The following is a 16,959-nucleotide window of genomic DNA, read 5'->3' as shown; positions in this document are numbered from 1 at the left end:
ACCGGAGTGGGCCACCTACATAGTTCGGCGCAAATTCACAGTACCCTACATTTAAAAAACCACTGCCATGTCGGACGGAACCAGTAAGATGCTGTTTGTCCTCCATCCATATTAGCCCGCAAACTTGTGGGGCTACATTGTAATATTACTCACATTGAACTGCGATAAGACATCTCATCTGAGTTCATTTGTTAACTATTTTACATATTTCTGCTGTTTTAACTTCGATACTCTTTTCGCTGTGGGCTCACGTGCTTAGGACAGGAATTCCAACCAGGAGATGTCCTTCTGCGTGACTGTTTCAGGCGTTCCATTTCAATTTTAACCAAATAAAAATTTGAAACAAGTATTACCAGCTGGTAGGCAAAAAAATTCAAAACATCCCCCTCGCGAGGGGCACGACCAAATGCAGAGGATTTCCGCGGGGGGCGTGCCTGCAAGTCTTATGGATTACGTATTGGTTGTTGTTGTTGTAATTGTTGTCTTCCAGCGTAGACATTGTCGATGAAGTCGATGGTGAAACGTGAAACGTGCCGTGAACCCCCTGCCGCGGCTATTACGCAACGTGGAGAGGCTATGACGCAACGCGGCGCGGCTATGACGCAACACAATCCAACACAATCCACTTTCATCCAACCCAATCCAAATACAATCCAAGCCAATCCAATCCAATCCAATCCAATGCCCTTCGCGAGAGAGTGTTATAGCGCCGAAATCGCGCCACCACATGAACGCGAACCGAACGCGGCGAGAGAGGGTGTTGCGAGCGGAGAGAAGGCGAGGAGGACGCGGGGGAGAGGGCGCACCTGTGGCCGACGGTTGAATCAGTCAAGGATATAAGGCGCGTGCGTAACCTTCCATTCTGTGTCGGCTCCGTGGAGCAGTCGGTAAAGTGCCGTGTACCTTGCGTTCCGCCCGCATAGTCGTGGGATCGAAACCTGGCGCCGGAAGGTATTATTTCTTTATATAGTGTAGGGTGCGGACTACGTAGTGATGCGGACTACGGACGCCAACGCGGGTGACATCGTGAGTTACTAAAATGCTCTGCATTTAAAAAGGAGTCATAAAGGGTGGTGGTAAGATACATTTCGCACGAATTGGACCTGTGAAAAATCCTCATGTCTACGTGTGTACTCAAACATTTGTATTCAATTTGTACTCAATTTGTATTCAAACATGCAGAAAACAACAGGAAGTCCTGAAAGGTAGGATAAAGGGTTTGCGTTGCCTTCACTGACATAATGGATGTTTTCGATAAATGGGTGTATATCTTATGGCATTGCAAAGGGAATTATTCTTGGCACAGGGATATGCGATTCGGAAAACTATTGACGAAATAGAAAGAAAGGAGTCGCATTAAAATAACTCTTTTCTCAAAATGATATTCTCAATTTCAAATGAGAATCATGGAGTTTTTTTCTGAAATATTTGTTTAAAAACAGTTTTGAAGTCAATGTAGAATACTTAGAATATCATTCTTATCGTTCGAATCTACGATTCGAAATTCTACATGCACAACTCGATCCTACTATCTGTAGCAGTATGGCAACTGAGCCAGGAAACTACAAAAATCATGAACACTCTTGATAACCTTGTAGTGCGTTCAAAGTCATGTGTCCAGCTGCCTATTTAGTTTCTAACATCACACCGCCGTAGCGCTTTTATATTAAGGTATGGTGAGGCAGGTAGGTCATCATGCCTGTATGCTACTAGTTATGATATGCATGATGACTTCATGCTGCGAAAAGGCATTACGGTAGTGTAAAAGACCAACATCTTATATAGAAAGTGGCTGCCTAGTGGTAGTTATGAGGACAAGTGTACTGGCACCAATCACATTCATTTCAGGCAATCTTTGCGGAGCAGTCGGGAGACTGGTGCACATGTTGCTGAAGGCTTTAGTGGCTGCACGCAAGAAATCACCGCAGAGAAAATACGACAATAAAACCTGCAGCAGTGACATCGCCTTCCCACTTTCATGACAAATAATAAAGATGCATGTAATGCAGCCCTAATTAAGTATTATATCCTTAAACGCTTTTGCATTGCGAACCCCCTTTCGCCACTTTGTATGTATCTGCCTTCATGTGCGCGCATGTGGTGTGCGTTTATTAGTCGTCTTGTCGCCTTTGACCACTCACGCGCGTCCGATGCGCGAGGAGTCGGTATCTACCACAAAGACTTCATAAATCCGGAGCCGACTTCAAACGAGCCCGTTTTTACCCCGAGGAATACATAAACCCGCTCCTCAGGACATCAAAAAAGCAATGTGGTGCGTTTAATGATACCGCCTCTAATATTAAGCCAATACGGTTTATCTCACCGTTACAGACAATTGAAACAGGACCTTGCCCATTTCACTGGTGAGAACAGCTCGACGTTCTCCCTCTTCAAGGCAGAGGAAGGGAGCTCGGAAGCTTCATTGGATACACATTGTTGAGTACCCTATGTTAGAGGGGCGAGGGAGGATAAAATATTGACACTTAGAATATGGTGCGAGTGGCTGGTTGCCCTTCTGTACGAATGTTTCTCTTAACTCTTGCTAAGCCATCATTTTCGTTGACCAAGCACAAACAAGATCGCAGATGCCTCTATGTCTCTCTGCCCAAAAGTATTTGTATAGACGATGTTCTGATATTTTTTTAAATGTCCCGATGCCTTTATGCATACCTCTCAAGCCTTGACCCGTGTACACTTTATGCCACTGTTTAACTTGATTGTTTCGCTTCCCATATAATAAGCTAACACAGCCCTAATCACTGTTTTTTGCTTACATCCGCCAAAACGAAGGGTTTAAAGGGCTGAGGAAGGTGTTTATTTTTGCTCGAACGCGAAATACCTGTGAAACAAGTTTAAAACAATACGGGGTTCAGGCAGGATATACGTTACCTGAAACTCTTCCGCTTGGAATGTTCTTGAACAATATTGGCAGGCTGAAGAGTTTGAAATGTCGGCCATTCGTTGCTCAGTGTCCGCAATGGTTGCTGCGGCCGGTGATTGCGGACAGCTTTCAGTGACCTCCTGAAGTGAGGTGAGAACACCAAACGTACATCGGAAAAATATCATAAACAGGGTATCAGAACAAAAAAAAAACACAGGACGAGGACTTCAGAAATATTGTTTGTAACCAAAAGGAAGATATGCCAGATTAGCGCCAACCTAACGAACATTGTAACTTGGTTCGCAAAATTACCCGCAACTGAATGCGAAATGAAAATACAGTGATTAAGGGCAAGGCGAGAAGGAAAGCCGCAGGGGAGCACATATAGCTAACATATTGCAGGCTTTTTGCAGGCTTTTTATTGCCAGTTCATTCGCTGAGACCGCTACCGGAGCTGCGCACAAGGCCCCGTTTTCAGTTGCTCTGCTCACATGAGCGGTAGCCGCCACCGCGGGAGCAGCCGATCAGATGATCGGCAGCCGACCACCCCCGCAGCATCCATTGCATGCGCCGCTGGGTCGTCTCGGGCTACGTGACTCGTCTCGTGCGGCAAAGAGGCTTTTTAATGCCAGTTGTTCCGCTTTCTTAAAAGCATACTTTGTATCGTCCATAAGAACGCTTGTAAAGTCAGTTGTATAACCAGGGCTTGTTCTTCGTGTTCATAGTTCCAGTTCGGGGAGAGTAAAGTTTCTCCAAACATTCGAGGTTATCCGTTAAAAGCATGCCTCCGTGAAGCTTTGAACAGGAGGTCTGTAGATAAGACCGATAATCCTCCGAGCGACGGCAAAATTGGGAGTGCAGGAGTCCAAGGGTTTGTGGGTTGATGGTTTCCAGGGGAGAAACAAGCTTCTGAAGTATACAATATACAATGAAACACCGTTACAACGAACGCTTATACTACAAAATAGTCTCTGCAACGGAGCATGCCTAGGCCCTGGCCAGATTGCTGTGTTGACTATGTATTGTGAATGCCACTACAGCGAAGACGACTACTGCGAATTTGCAGGTTTAATGAAGAAACTAATGCGTTCCGAAGCACGAACTTGATGTGTGATAACGAATACACTTAGTAACGCACGTGGCAACCCGCAGCCCATAGGTGTGCCGACGACCAAAAGACATCCAGTTAAGCCACGGAGCTGCAGGAATCGATAAACACGCACAGCGTCACGGCTGACTATTACGTCTCGGTGGACGGCCAGGCCCTGGTTTGCTCTGACCTGCAAGTGTAGACATGGTGGAGGCCATCATAGGGAAAAGGGACGCCAAAAGTGATCCAGCGAGCAGTGATGAAGAGCCCGCAGACGAGCCAAGCGTTTAACTACCCGCGAAGCGGTAGCAGCATTGGACACGCTGCAGATATACATCTTTTCACCTGTGACCTCGCGCCGCACCGCGCCGTGAACCTTGACAGCATCAGGTTGGTACAGGTTGCGTATTGACTATGGCATACTACTGTACAGAAAAAAAATTCTTTACTTATTTTCGACTATTGCGGTTCAAATCTGATTATTGTTTCTCTCAGTATGAATGTCTGCTTATTTCGGGGGGTCAGGAAAGTGCTCAAAGCATATAACGAAGTGACGTGTATAATGAAAAAAATATCGCGGTCCCAAACGCTTTAATTTACAGGCGTTAGACTCTAACCTAAACGTTCACGGAGAACTTACATCTTACGCACATATTCCTAAATCTCCATAAACTGGTGGAACTTACTACAAAACTGCTTGGCATAGCCGAAGGTACGTAGCACCTAGGTAAACAAGAATGGAGTCATGTGAGTGATCTGCCGAGCGAAACTGCAGCACAACCGTAGCATCTAAACAAAATGACGAATCGGACCGCGAGGCATACGTTGCACGTAGTCCGATGGCTCTGGACCACCTGTTAATCGCGACCTACATCTGTGTGATTTTGATACACGTTGTCGGACGAGGTCGGATCATTATCATCATCATCAGCCTATCAATGCCCAATGAAGGGCCAGGCTTCTCCAATTAATCTCCAATTATCCCAGTCTTCTGTTAACTGTGACCAATTTATCCCCGCAAACTTAAGCTTCTGCCTCCCCCTGCCACACTTTCCTTCTGTAGGGATCAACTCTGGTATCCTTAATGACCAACGTTTATCTTGCCTTCGCATTACATTCCCTGCCCACACCCATTTCTTCTTAATTTCTACTAATATGTCCTTAACACGTGTTTTTCACTGTCCCGCTCCGCTACCTTCTTGTCCCTTAATTTTACACCTATTATCTTCGGTTCCATTGCTCGCTGAGTCGTCCTCAATTTAAGTTGAACTCTTTTAATGAGCCTCCAAGTTTCTACCCCTTAGGTGTGTACCGGTAAGTACTGAATACCGGTAAGATGAGTACCGCTAAGGTGAGTACTGGGGTGGATATTCCTCGTCAATTTGGCTCATTTTACCAACGTTCTCTATAAGAGAAAAACAAAAAAAGCATCACATAATCAGTCAAAGCGAAAAACAGCAAAACTGATAAAAGATAAACAAATACAGAAAAAGGTGATATGCAACTCGTCTACGCGTAACGTGACGTCGGCACGTTGTACACGTGCTTGACCCCCAATTGTGGAATTTGCCATAGCTCGCCAAATTACAGTGACTGCGCTTTGACTCAACCCAAGCGTCGTCATACCGATCACGCTGACAGATCCTCCGCGCGTCGTGCAAAAAAAAGCGGCCAGATAAAGAAACTTTCCAAAACGTAAATGCTGTCTTACTACTGACACCGATCACGCCTCCGTCGTGCGCCAATGGTAAACGAAAAGCCTTACGGGAGCAGATACGACTTCAGTGGAAACACGCCGAAGTGGAGGCACTTCGTTATTTTCCGTATAGCGACGGAAACGATGTCGGTCTACCAACCGGCTGTATAGACCAGAAAATTTAAATTTCACGCTTCTGTGAAGGAGCCAGTGACACGAAACCTAATCGCCCGCGACAAATAGGCGAAAACTCAGTAGCGTGCTTACCGAAGATACGCTTCTTGCAGCTGTACTCGATCTGCCAGAAGTTGAAAACCGCCTTAAAAAAGCGACGCAAAAATTTGACGCGGAAGATCAACCCCGACGAACAGTCCTTATTTGTCAAGATTTGCTTCGCAAATAATGTAAGCAGCTCTGGACAACTACAAGAGGCGAACCAAACGGCGAACAGGAAATTAGGCTTAAAAAGTGTGGGGGCTATAAAGTGAATTCGAAGGTGAATTGCGAAGTAAGGAAGAGTTGGCTATCGCTAACAAAAAAGGTGTGCCGCCAACGCGTACTCCTGGTCGTGACCTATAAGTGGTCAGGTAAACTTCATTCTGAATTGCTTCGTTAAGAGTTGATTTCTGGAGATTAGTGTCACCCTCTTTACGACGAGAGGCGAGAATGGTTCTTCCGGTATAGCTGTTCCAAACCTGTAGCATTCAACAGTTCGGTGAGGCTCAGTGAGCTGATCTAGGCTGTTGTGTGAACCCATAGCTATGATGCAATGTGTTAAGGCTGAAAATTGTGTGCCTATCGCAGGCTTGGTGACCTTCTGAATAATACATTACACCTTTCAAATCTCCATTTTACCCATCTTTATAAATGTGGCAACGTAGTTAATGTGGCTGATTATGAAGGCCTCTGCCAATAAGAGGAAGTTGACTTCTTTCATGCATATGGGTCTCTTAGCGACACTGGATAGGAGCCTCCCGATTCGCTCGCCACTAGATTGTAGGGCGTGGACCGTGAAGGTAATATTCCCTGTCTTTAGGTATACGAAGGCCTACGAACCATACGCAATTTACTCAGGGTATCTCGTACCCTTGGAGGTGCACTTTTCTATTTCGGTAGTTCTATCGTCGCCCTGCAGTTGTTTGGACGATAAAAAACACTTGAGGCTTTTGTGGAGAGCAGACTACGCCTCATGAGCACGTAGTGACGTATAGTTGTGCATTGTGGCCGATGCTTGCGGTAGGAGGTCTTCAATGTTGCCATCGCTGCCTCAAGCGCACCGAATAGCTATGACGTCTGCATAAAGCTGAGGTTATCACCAGGAATTTGGTTGAGAAGCGGAGGAAACTTGATGATTGCACATTGAATAGACGTACTGAGAGCCCGTAATGTTGTTAGGTGCCATGGCAGCCCATTTGGACAATGTCGTACTTCACTCTTGCAACTACGGTTCTGGCAGTACGGTCGCTGAGAAAGATGGCAAGGTATTTGTATGCTTTGACCCCTATGTCGATGTCATTCAGATTAAGAAGGATTGCGGAGTCAGTGACGCCGTGAAAAAACTTGCTTATGTCCAGACCCATCATGGCTGGTATCAAGCATTGAGACATTTGGGTAATCGTGACGTGCAGTGCCGGACTTGCAGCAATACATCTGATGTCGTTAGTCGATGACCCTGCAAGCTCGTTGTGCTGGCTGGCCATCACCAGGAACCGCTGGTTGATCTGCTGTTACACTTCTGCTGAATCTGGCAGACACTGCCGTCAGCACTTCACCATCCTGCTGAACAGTAACCTCCGTAGCCCATTCCACCCGCTAGCAAACAACAGGAGCTTCTTAAGGTAATTACGCTTGCTAGACATCGTCGGGACAACCACGGCCGTCCTCGTCGGTACTTTCACCCTCACAGCGGCTCGAATAGCAATCACTGAAGCCGCCTACACACGTTTGGAAAACCTGTTTCCATTTCCCGGCGCGCATGCGCCACCCTTTCTATGCCCCCCTCCGAGCCCTCCCGCACTGATTCTCTATCCTGGCACGCGAACTACAGCTCACGCTCGGAATATGGCGCAATTTTAATCTTTTTCAGGTAATTTTTTCTACTAACCACGATTCCTTGTACCACACGCGCTTCATAAAACACAGAACTAAGGTGTTTGCGTTAATAAAAATTCCAGGGGATGCTGAGAACTTCCTAGCTATATAAAATCGAAAGTCTATTCGACATTTTGTTGGTCTGCCGTTAAATGTCCTGCTCAACTTTGCGACTGTGCCCATCACCACTTGAGCAGCCCCATGAAAACACTCTGAGAACATCGTTTCCCTCGATTGTTATCGCCAGAGGACTGTCGATGATCTGTTACTGAACTTTTGAACTCCTTGGCCGTAGCCGTCACCACTTGACCAGCCCAATGTACAGCACCCTCCGAAACTTGCTGAGCTCGCCAACCGTCGCCAGGAGCCTCCTGGTAATCGGCTATTGAACGTTCTCTTGAACGCTGCCGCCTCGCCATGTGCCACCTGAGCAGCCTCCTGGACAGCAGCCTATGAAGCTTTTCTACTTTCTTGTGATCGTCAGTACCCTTCTGATCTGCTCTTGCACTTCACGTGTAACTGCGCAGCCGCGCCTGTCGCCATTTCACTAGCCCCCTGGATAGCATTATCTGATGCTGGTTCCAATTTTCCTGACGAGTGCTGCGTCGCCCATTTTGAGGCTTACATGAGTGAGTCCGTGCTCTCGCACTGCTGTTTGTCTTTCCTGGCGTGTGACCCCGAAGTCATGCTCTCCGGCTTCGGCGAATTCAACATTGTGGACCACCATTATTGGATCAAAAATTAGGCCTTGGTCGTAACAACTGATTAACTAGGATTTACACGAAGGTCGAAAGCACCTCAGACTACCGCGTTACCACAACTCAAAAAACCTCATTGCCTGGTGCTCTTGCAAATAAGGTTGAAAATGGCGGGCCCGTCCACCACACGTTTAAAGGGACAGACAACCGATTTTTGTTTAGTGCATGTCAACTACCTCGCATGAAACTCAGAGTTTTATATACTGAGGTCACCGCACGGAATTTCAAATGAACCGGTGAAAATAATTCTATTTTTCAATAAAATTTCGGAAGTGTGAGAGGTGGCGACACATAGTATCTAAACGTGATACTACGTTACGTGTCGACTACGTTACGTGTCGAAACAATTACGTCGATTTCAACGCCCGGTTGAAAAACCGCATGGAGGAATACGAAAGATGGCCCGCTATTGTTGTTTTAGCCAGAGAGACATTTTTAGATACCTCTTTTAATCTGACGTGCTCATAAATGTGTGTTGCCGTACGGCTCCCTGTCATAGTGGCCAGCCTTCCTTTTGGCTGGACACGTATGGCTGGTAGATCTAAAATGAACATTTCAAGTTCTAGGCCGCTATCAGCAAAACCGTTTCGGATTATGGTGCTTTAGGTGATGCGCTTTCATTTGCGGCAAGGAAAATATACTCGACAAAAATCGGTTGTATGTCCCTCTAAACCACGCCACTGCTTGGTTATAAGGACTATTGCCCCGTTGGGAAAACAGCCACATTCTCTCCGAAACACCTTACCCCGAAAATCTACTTTTTTAATGTATCTAGCCAGCCTACTTTAAATTGGAAGGCCGGGCAACTCCAAGTGGGAGCCTTTAGTGAAGGACGGCTCTATCCCCTAGAAATACACGGTAATGCACAGAAAAAGCAGCGTTTTATCTCTGAACCTATCCATTTATGTAATTTTTATTGAAAATGAATATAAAAATACTGTAAGAAGTGGAGCATTGGCAAGAAAAAGCTTTTGAGTGGAGAAGTTTGTTGTGTACAGATTATTATTGAACGTTTGGCGTCGACATCCTGCTACGGTGGTTTTAGAGAAGATAAAGTAATTTGAAAGACAGCTGGCATTGATTTAAACCGAGCTTCTGATAAAGGTGGCCGTAGCATATTCGATGCGAAAGTGTTAAATTTGATTTGTTCAAACTTCATCTTGAAGTCATGTGCACACATATTTCGTGTAAATAGCTGTCGATGTTTTTACCATATCTTCTTCCTCTGCAGTCTCACTTAGGGCAGTTGATTCATCGGGCCTGGGGGCTTGCTGCACAGCAGAGTCACGCTGCAAGTCGTCCTCCTTGTGAGTCTGAGGGTAACGCTGAGCAAAATAAACCGGAAATAACATTCTGAGTAAGCATTTAATGACAGCCATTCACGTTTCAAACTGGAATGTATCTAACAGTAGAATTACAACATTGTAAAATACTAAATAAAAGGGTCAATTTAAATTATGCGTTTAAAGGAGAAGCGAGCATATATTCGATTTGTACAAAGAAACAGCTTGTACTGGGTTTTTAGGTTGTGCCTGATCATCAGGTTTACTTGCCTATACGCCTTAAGTACCCAGCTGCACTGCAGAATAAAACACAGTAATACTTTTAGATTGACAGCTGCACTACGCTACATCCTTCAGTAATTAACCGCGTCGCAAGTTATTCAGCCACCGGAACGCATGCTGCGCCTTTATTTCTATCATTTCGCTCGCTTGGAGCTGTAGGCATTGATATAACGGAAGTAGGCGAACAGGAAATGACTGCTTTGCATGCACTGAACCCTTGCTGGGCCTGTTGTGCGTGCATTTCCATGCACCCAAATCACGTCACTAGGCATGATTTCAATGTCTTCTTTCCAGGCGCTTGGTCCCTCAGTCTCGCAATCCACAGCACACCAGCTGGGTTCTCTCGGCGTGGTTCACAGTACAAGCAAAAAATCTAATCATCCAGTACACATAGCTGAATGGCGGTTTGCGAGATCGCGAGCAACGGGAAACTTTCACTAAACACGGTGTGCATAGTCTTTGCTTTCGCTTGTGAGAACTATGTTTAGAAGTCTCAAACTTTCAACATCGCCTTTCTGGTTCTGGAAGAAAACCTAGAGGAGATACCCAACCTACGGCACGCCTTATATGCCGGTGACATCACCCTTTGGACAGAGACGGACCCAGTGGGGGGCTTCAGAAGACACTACAACTCGTGGAAAAAACAGTAAGCGAGTATACTACACGCAGATGACCTACAGCGCTAAGGGCAGAAGTTCGAACTGATAGTAATCAGAAAAAGAAGGTCGAAGCAACAAAAGCAAGGTATTGCAGTACCTCTAGACGGCTGCATGCGATTCACCCCATTGCTTCCGTCAAACTTCTCGGGCTCACTATACAAGCTAATACCAATAACGACGATACAATTCGCAATCTCTGTAAAGAGACAGATCACAAATGCTTTGCCGTATCGCCAACAGGCATCGAGGCATTAGAGAAAAACACAATGCGCTTAGTTCAAGCCTTCATTATGTCTTGACTCACCTACGTCGCACCCTAATTCATAATATCCAAAGCCCCCATCGACAAAATCAACCGCATCATACGCAAAGCCCTCAAGCAGGCACTCTGTTTGCATGTAACCATGTTCATAACAAAAATACTTCCAATGGGGCTTCATATTTCCATAAACAAACTTATTGAAGTCCACCTTTCCAGTCAACGACTTCGTCTGGCGCAAACACAAGCTGAACGTACTGTAATACTTTGCTACATCAAGTGGCCCTGCCAAGAACAGACTCATCTGGTCCCAATGCCAGACGTCTGGCACCAGCACATTTCAATTCGGCCTCTTCCAAAAAACAAACACCTCGACCTCCATCAAGGCCGACGGGAAGCCTGTAGCCAATCACGTGAACGAATTTATGGCGGCCATTCCTATACTTAAGCAGCCTGCTACGAGGACAACTGAAGCATGGTGGCTGTAGCAACAAGGAAAAATTCCTTCATAACCTTCATAACCAGCGCGTAACTCCGGACGTCCTCCGCGAGGGAAGCAAAAGAGCAGGCTGTCGCCTTAGCCATCACCCAACGCTCTGCAAGGACTGTAATCACAGGCTCCCAAGCAGCCTTCCGGAGTTTCTGCTCGAAATACGTGGCTCGCCCACCGCTTTAGGAGCTCTAGAGAAATTACCCAAAGCCCCAAGTCGACATCGTGCGGCCCTCTTTCCACTCAATAAAGTGTAACAATTTCGCCCATCAAGAGGCTCTATATATCTGGCCCACCAAGCTACTGAGTTTCCTGCAGCCCCCACACCTCTCCTAACGTATCAAGAAATTAGCCAGTATTATAGCAGTACAATACGGACACTGCAAAGCTCTCACACACCCCTTTGCAAAAGTGAAGAAATTACGCTGAGACAAATTCCCGGAGGCACCTCCGTACATCCCGTTAGAATGCATTTATTGTTCCCTAAATAATATGCAGCCCTATGCAAATTCTGTAATCAATTGGGTATTCTCCGCCATATCGTTGCGGACTGCACCGAAAAGCCAGTGCTACGAACGCTTCCAGATGTCCTTTGCCCTGAGCAGTGGGAAATACAGTTGGCATGCGGTCGCATGGAGGACCACGCACTCCTTGTAACCCGAGCTATGACGGTGCGGATAAACACGGCTGCCTGAAATAAGGATCCACTGTTACCTTAGAGCTCAATAATTGTTTCACCTTTCTCTCTCTCTTTTTTCTTTCAAACCTGGACCATTATTAAGTTCAGGGTAACAACAGCAATTGTATTTTGTGACAGAGCTGCGATGCAACAAAAATGTTTTGCGATCTGTTCCACAAGAGACCAAGCAATGATGAGGGAAAGAAAATCATGTACATACCCTCAAGCCAGCTGTACCGGATACACCTCTGTATCCGGCTTGTAGAGGTACATGGGATTGCTCCTTAATGTCGACAGGTGTTACGAATGACATTCCGGGGCTCTTGGAAAACTGCAACAGTAGCAAATAAAGGTGCTCCTGCCACCAGCCAGAGAACACGAACCGAGGAGCTTCTGGGCGGGTCTACCAGTGCATGTCTGCCAGTGAAGTGCTCATCGCTGTGAAGCCTAGCTGGTTTCCGGTTTACGAGGAGTGCTAGATATAGTCATAGAGGAATTCTAAACGGAAGGAAAAAGACTCGCGAGTTGTTTCAGGCTGCTTCTTCACAGCTCACTGTGCACAGTAAGTCCTGCTTCGAGAAGCGATAAGTTGGTGTTCTCACCCCGAATACCCCTCACACCACAACTGGGAATTTACCCCAGCTGGGTAGTCCTGAAGCTTCGAAAACGCAAACTGAATGACAAAAAGCTAGAAGACTACCTCTTTTTGGTTATAGGAAGCATTCTTCATGAAAGCTACATTTTTGTTGCTTCCCAAATAAATGCAAAAAATGGCAACCTGGAAGAAGGCCTGATTTGACTGTAGGGTTTAACGCTCCGACGCAACGCAACCGATGAGGCGCGCAATAGTAAGGGGCTCCGGATTAATTTTGACCACCTGGGGATCTTTAACGTGCGCCGCAATCTCGCACACAAGGGCGTTTCTGCTTTTCTCTTCCATGCGAATAACGGCCGGAGCGGCCGGGAATCAAACCCGCGTACTCGTGCTCAGTAGCACAACGCCTTAGCCGAAAAAATAATAAATAAAGAAATATTTATAAATAAAAATATATAAACAAATAAATAAACAAATAAACAAATACATAAAAAATAAATAAATGAATGAATAAACAAATAAAAATATAAACGAATAAAAAATATAAATGAATACCTAAATAAATTCCTAAAACCATAAAAACAAATAAAATGGGAAATATTCGGGTCAGGGTTTTCAATCAAGGGACTACGGTATCTTAGTAAATCACGCACCCTCCGACCGCGGCAGATCCTTGCCTCTAGCTAAATAGATAGATAGATTGATTGTGGGGTTTAACGCACCGACGCAACGCAGGCGATGAGGCGCGCCGTAGTGGAGGGCTCCAGATTAATTTTGACCACCTGGGGATCTTTATCGTGCGCCGAAATCTCGTACACACGGGCGTTTTTGCTTTTCGCCTCCATCAGAAAAGCGGCCGCCGCGGCCGGGAATCGAACCCGCGACTTCGTGCTCAGCAGCGCAACGCCTTAGCCACTGAGCCACCGCGGCGGGTCCTCTAGCTATATAACGACGCATTTAGTGGATACGCTGCTGCTTCAAAACATTTGTTAGAGACATGTATTGTGGCCCACAGGAGTAATTTGAGCGTGGTAATCACAGAAGTTTCCATGGAGCTATTCGCTACTAGTGTATTGTATGTAGTGCTAGCAGGCAATAGGTCAATCCGTGTAATCATAGAAACAGCGAGTAGAAAAGGACGCAATCGAAAAATGATATTGAGGAGTGTAATAAGAGGACCCAATTGCATTACTGGCCACCTTTCTCTATATCTGCGCTGTCCGTACTGCGATAGACTTTGAAGAGACTACATCAAACGCCGCGTTCAGATGCTCCCGACAGTACACCTCACAGAAGTATGCAAGGAAACGCCGCAACACCACGCGGCAGAAGCGCTTTCCCAGTAGCCACAGCTAAGAGACTTGCAGCCCACTGTACACCTTTACAATCAAAACCACTTACACGCCGCCATTTTGGACTGTTTCATGTGTGTGCATAAAATGTGCTAAGAGAGTCACTTAAGAGATCATCTGCACACGCTCCCAACAGTCCAGAAAGGAGGTGGTTTTACTTTGTTTTTCTGAAGTACAAAGGTGTATACCGAAATGATTGTTTACATAATCTTCTGGTAACGGCGATATTATATCCGTGGAAGATAGCGTATTCATGGTAGATCTACCATCAAGGAGGAATGCTAAGGTTGTACTATCTCATTCTCACACGAAGAGGTCTTAAGTGCCATTCTGAAATTCCTTCATATTATTCTGCATTGTTTAAGCACACTCCAATTTATTACGCCGATTATTTGATCCAGGACATCACATATCCCTCAAGCACAAATGTTTAGTTGGAATACTAAATTTAAGGAGGTCGGAATAAAACATACCCACGTTTGGCTTTTGTAATGCAAGCGATTGGTTTTTTATATGGTTCTAAAGAAGCCATTTGAGCCAGTAAACCAAAACAAAGGTATTATGAAATAGTAATTAAGGCCACTTTAACTCAGAAGCGGGGATTAACCAACAGGTCACCAAACAATTATTCTGAAATGTCTCTAAAGTGGACATTTTTCTGCAGAAATTCCGTCTGCGTCAGCAGATATTAAGAAACACACGGATGTAGGGTCGTCATTAAATGTCACTATCATTCTAATAGCTGCCGCTACGGCTGTCTTGCTCGAATAGCCAGCAGCTAGCCGTTTCCTTTGCGGTGTAAGTTTCTTAGAGCAATCTCGCAGCTGTGGTGTGAGCCTTGGGAAATCGACAGTAGCCTGCGAAAGGATGTTGGTACTAACAACATGGCAACGATTGCACAATACAAAATGTGGCATAAAAATCGGAGGTTGCAGTTCTTTCACGAAGAAATTATCATTTCGTGTTTTGTTTAAGCGTGGATTTTCCCAATGGGAAGTAGCGTCAAGCAACAAAACGTTGCGCATCTGATTCATGATTTAGAAATTATCATTTCGTGTTTTGTTTAAGCGTGGATTTTCCCAATGGGAAGTAGCGTCAAGCAACAAAACGTTGCGCATCTGATTCATGATTTAGAAATTATCATTTCGTGTTTTGTTTAAGCGTGGATTTTCCCAATGGGAAGTAGCGTCAAGCAACAAAACGTCGCGCATCTGATTCATGATTTAGAAATTATCATTTCGTGTTTTGTTTAAGCGTGGATTTTCCCAATGGGAAGTAGCGTCAAGCAACAAAACGTCGCGCATCTGATTCATGATTTAGAAATTATCATTTCGTGTTTTGTTTAAGCGTGGATTTTCCCAATGGGAAGTAGCGTCAAGCAACAAAACGTTGCGCATCTGATTCATGATTTAGAAATTATCATTTCGTGTTTTGTTTAAGCGTGGATTTTCCCAATGGGAAGTAGCGTCAAGCAACAAAACGTTGCGCATCTGATTCATGATTTAGAAATTATCATTTCGTGTTTTGTTTAAGCGTGGATTTTCCCAATGGGAAGTAGCGTCAAGCAACAAAACGTCGCGCATCTGATTCATGATTTAGAAATTATCATTTCGTGTTTTGTTTAAGCGTGGATTTTCCAATGGGAAGTAGCGTCAAGCAACAAAACGTTGCGCATCTGATTCATGATTTAGAAATTATCATTTCGTGTTTTGTTTAAGCGTGGATTTTCCCAATGGGAAGTAGCGTCAAGCAACAAAACAGTCGCGCATCTGATTCATGATTTAGAAATGATCATTTCGTGTTTTGTTTAAGCGTGGATTTTCCCAATGGGAAGTAGCGTCAAGCAACAAAACGTCGCGCATCTGATTCATGATTTAGAAATTATCATTTCGTGTTTTGTTTAAGCGTGGATTTTCCCAATGAGAAGTAGCGTCAAGCAACAAAACGTCGCGCATCTGATTCATGATTTAGAAATTATCATTTCGTGTTTTGTTTAAGCGTGGATTTTCCAATGGGAAGTAGCGTCAAGCAACAAACGTTGCGCATCTGATTCATGATTTAGAAATTATCATTTCGTGTTTTGTTTAAGCGTGGATTTTCCCAATGGGAAGTAGCGTCAAGCAACAAAACGTCGCGCATCTGATTCATGATTTAGAAATTATCATTTCGTGTTTTGTTTAAGCGTGGATTTTCCCAATGGGAAGTAGCGTCAAGCAACAAAACGTTGCGCATCTGATTCATGATTTAGAAATTATCATTTCGTGTTTTGTTTAAGCGTGGATTTTCCCAATGGGAAGTAGCGTCAAGCAACAAAACATCGCGCATCTGATTCATGATTTAGAAATATCAATTTCGTGTTTTGTTTAAGCGTGGATTTTCCCAATGGGAAGTAGCGTCAAGCAACAAAACGTCGCGCATCTGATTCATGATTTAGAAATTATCATTTCGTGTTTTGTTTAAGCGTGGATTTTCCCAATGGGAAGTAGCATCAAGCAACAAAACGTCGCGCATCTGATTCATGATTTAGAAATTATCATTTCGTGTTTTGTTTAAGCGTGGATTTTCCCAATGGGAAGTAGCGTCAAGCAACAAAACGTGCGCATCTGATTCATGATTTAAAAATTATCATTTCGTGTTTTGTTTAAGCGTGGATTTTCCCAATGGGAAGTAGCGTCAAGCAACAAAACGTCGCGCATCTGATTCATGATTTAGAAATTATCATTTCGTGTTTTGTTTAAGCGTGGATTTTCCCAATGGAAGTAGCGTCAAGCAACAAAACGTTGCGCATCTGATTCATGATTTAGAAATTATCATTCGTGTTTTTGTTTAAGCGTGGATTTTCCA

At 44.8% G+C, this 16,959-nt stretch overlaps 1 protein-coding gene across 2 annotated transcripts in view; it reads right to left on the bottom strand.

Annotated features, from left to right (window-relative positions):
- LOC144142284 (uncharacterized) overlaps positions 1-12,519 on the bottom strand; it is a 102,507-nt gene extending 89,988 nt beyond the window's left edge. For both annotated transcript variants that reach the window (XM_077673659.1, XM_077673660.1), the window contains exons 1-3: positions 12,389-12,519; positions 9,728-9,841; positions 2,890-3,021 (exon numbers count right to left, since the gene is read on the bottom strand). In XM_077673659.1, the coding sequence (XP_077529785.1) occupies positions 2,890-3,021; positions 9,728-9,841; positions 12,389-12,481 (339 nt within the window). In that variant the 5' untranslated portion in view covers positions 12,482-12,519. The remainder of the gene's footprint in view (positions 1-2,889; positions 3,022-9,727; positions 9,842-12,388) is intronic.
- Between the last annotated feature and the right edge of the window lie 4,440 nt (positions 12,520-16,959).

Source organism: Haemaphysalis longicornis, unplaced genomic scaffold (genome assembly GCF_048455015.1).
Source record: "Haemaphysalis longicornis isolate Haplotype H1 unplaced genomic scaffold, Haemaphysalis longicornis Haplotype H1 scaffold_6, whole genome shotgun sequence".
Lineage (NCBI taxonomy): Eukaryota > Metazoa > Arthropoda > Arachnida > Ixodida > Ixodidae > Haemaphysalis > Haemaphysalis longicornis.
Note: the sequence above shows the minus strand (reverse complement) of the source record. Positions and strands in the feature narration are given on the sequence as shown.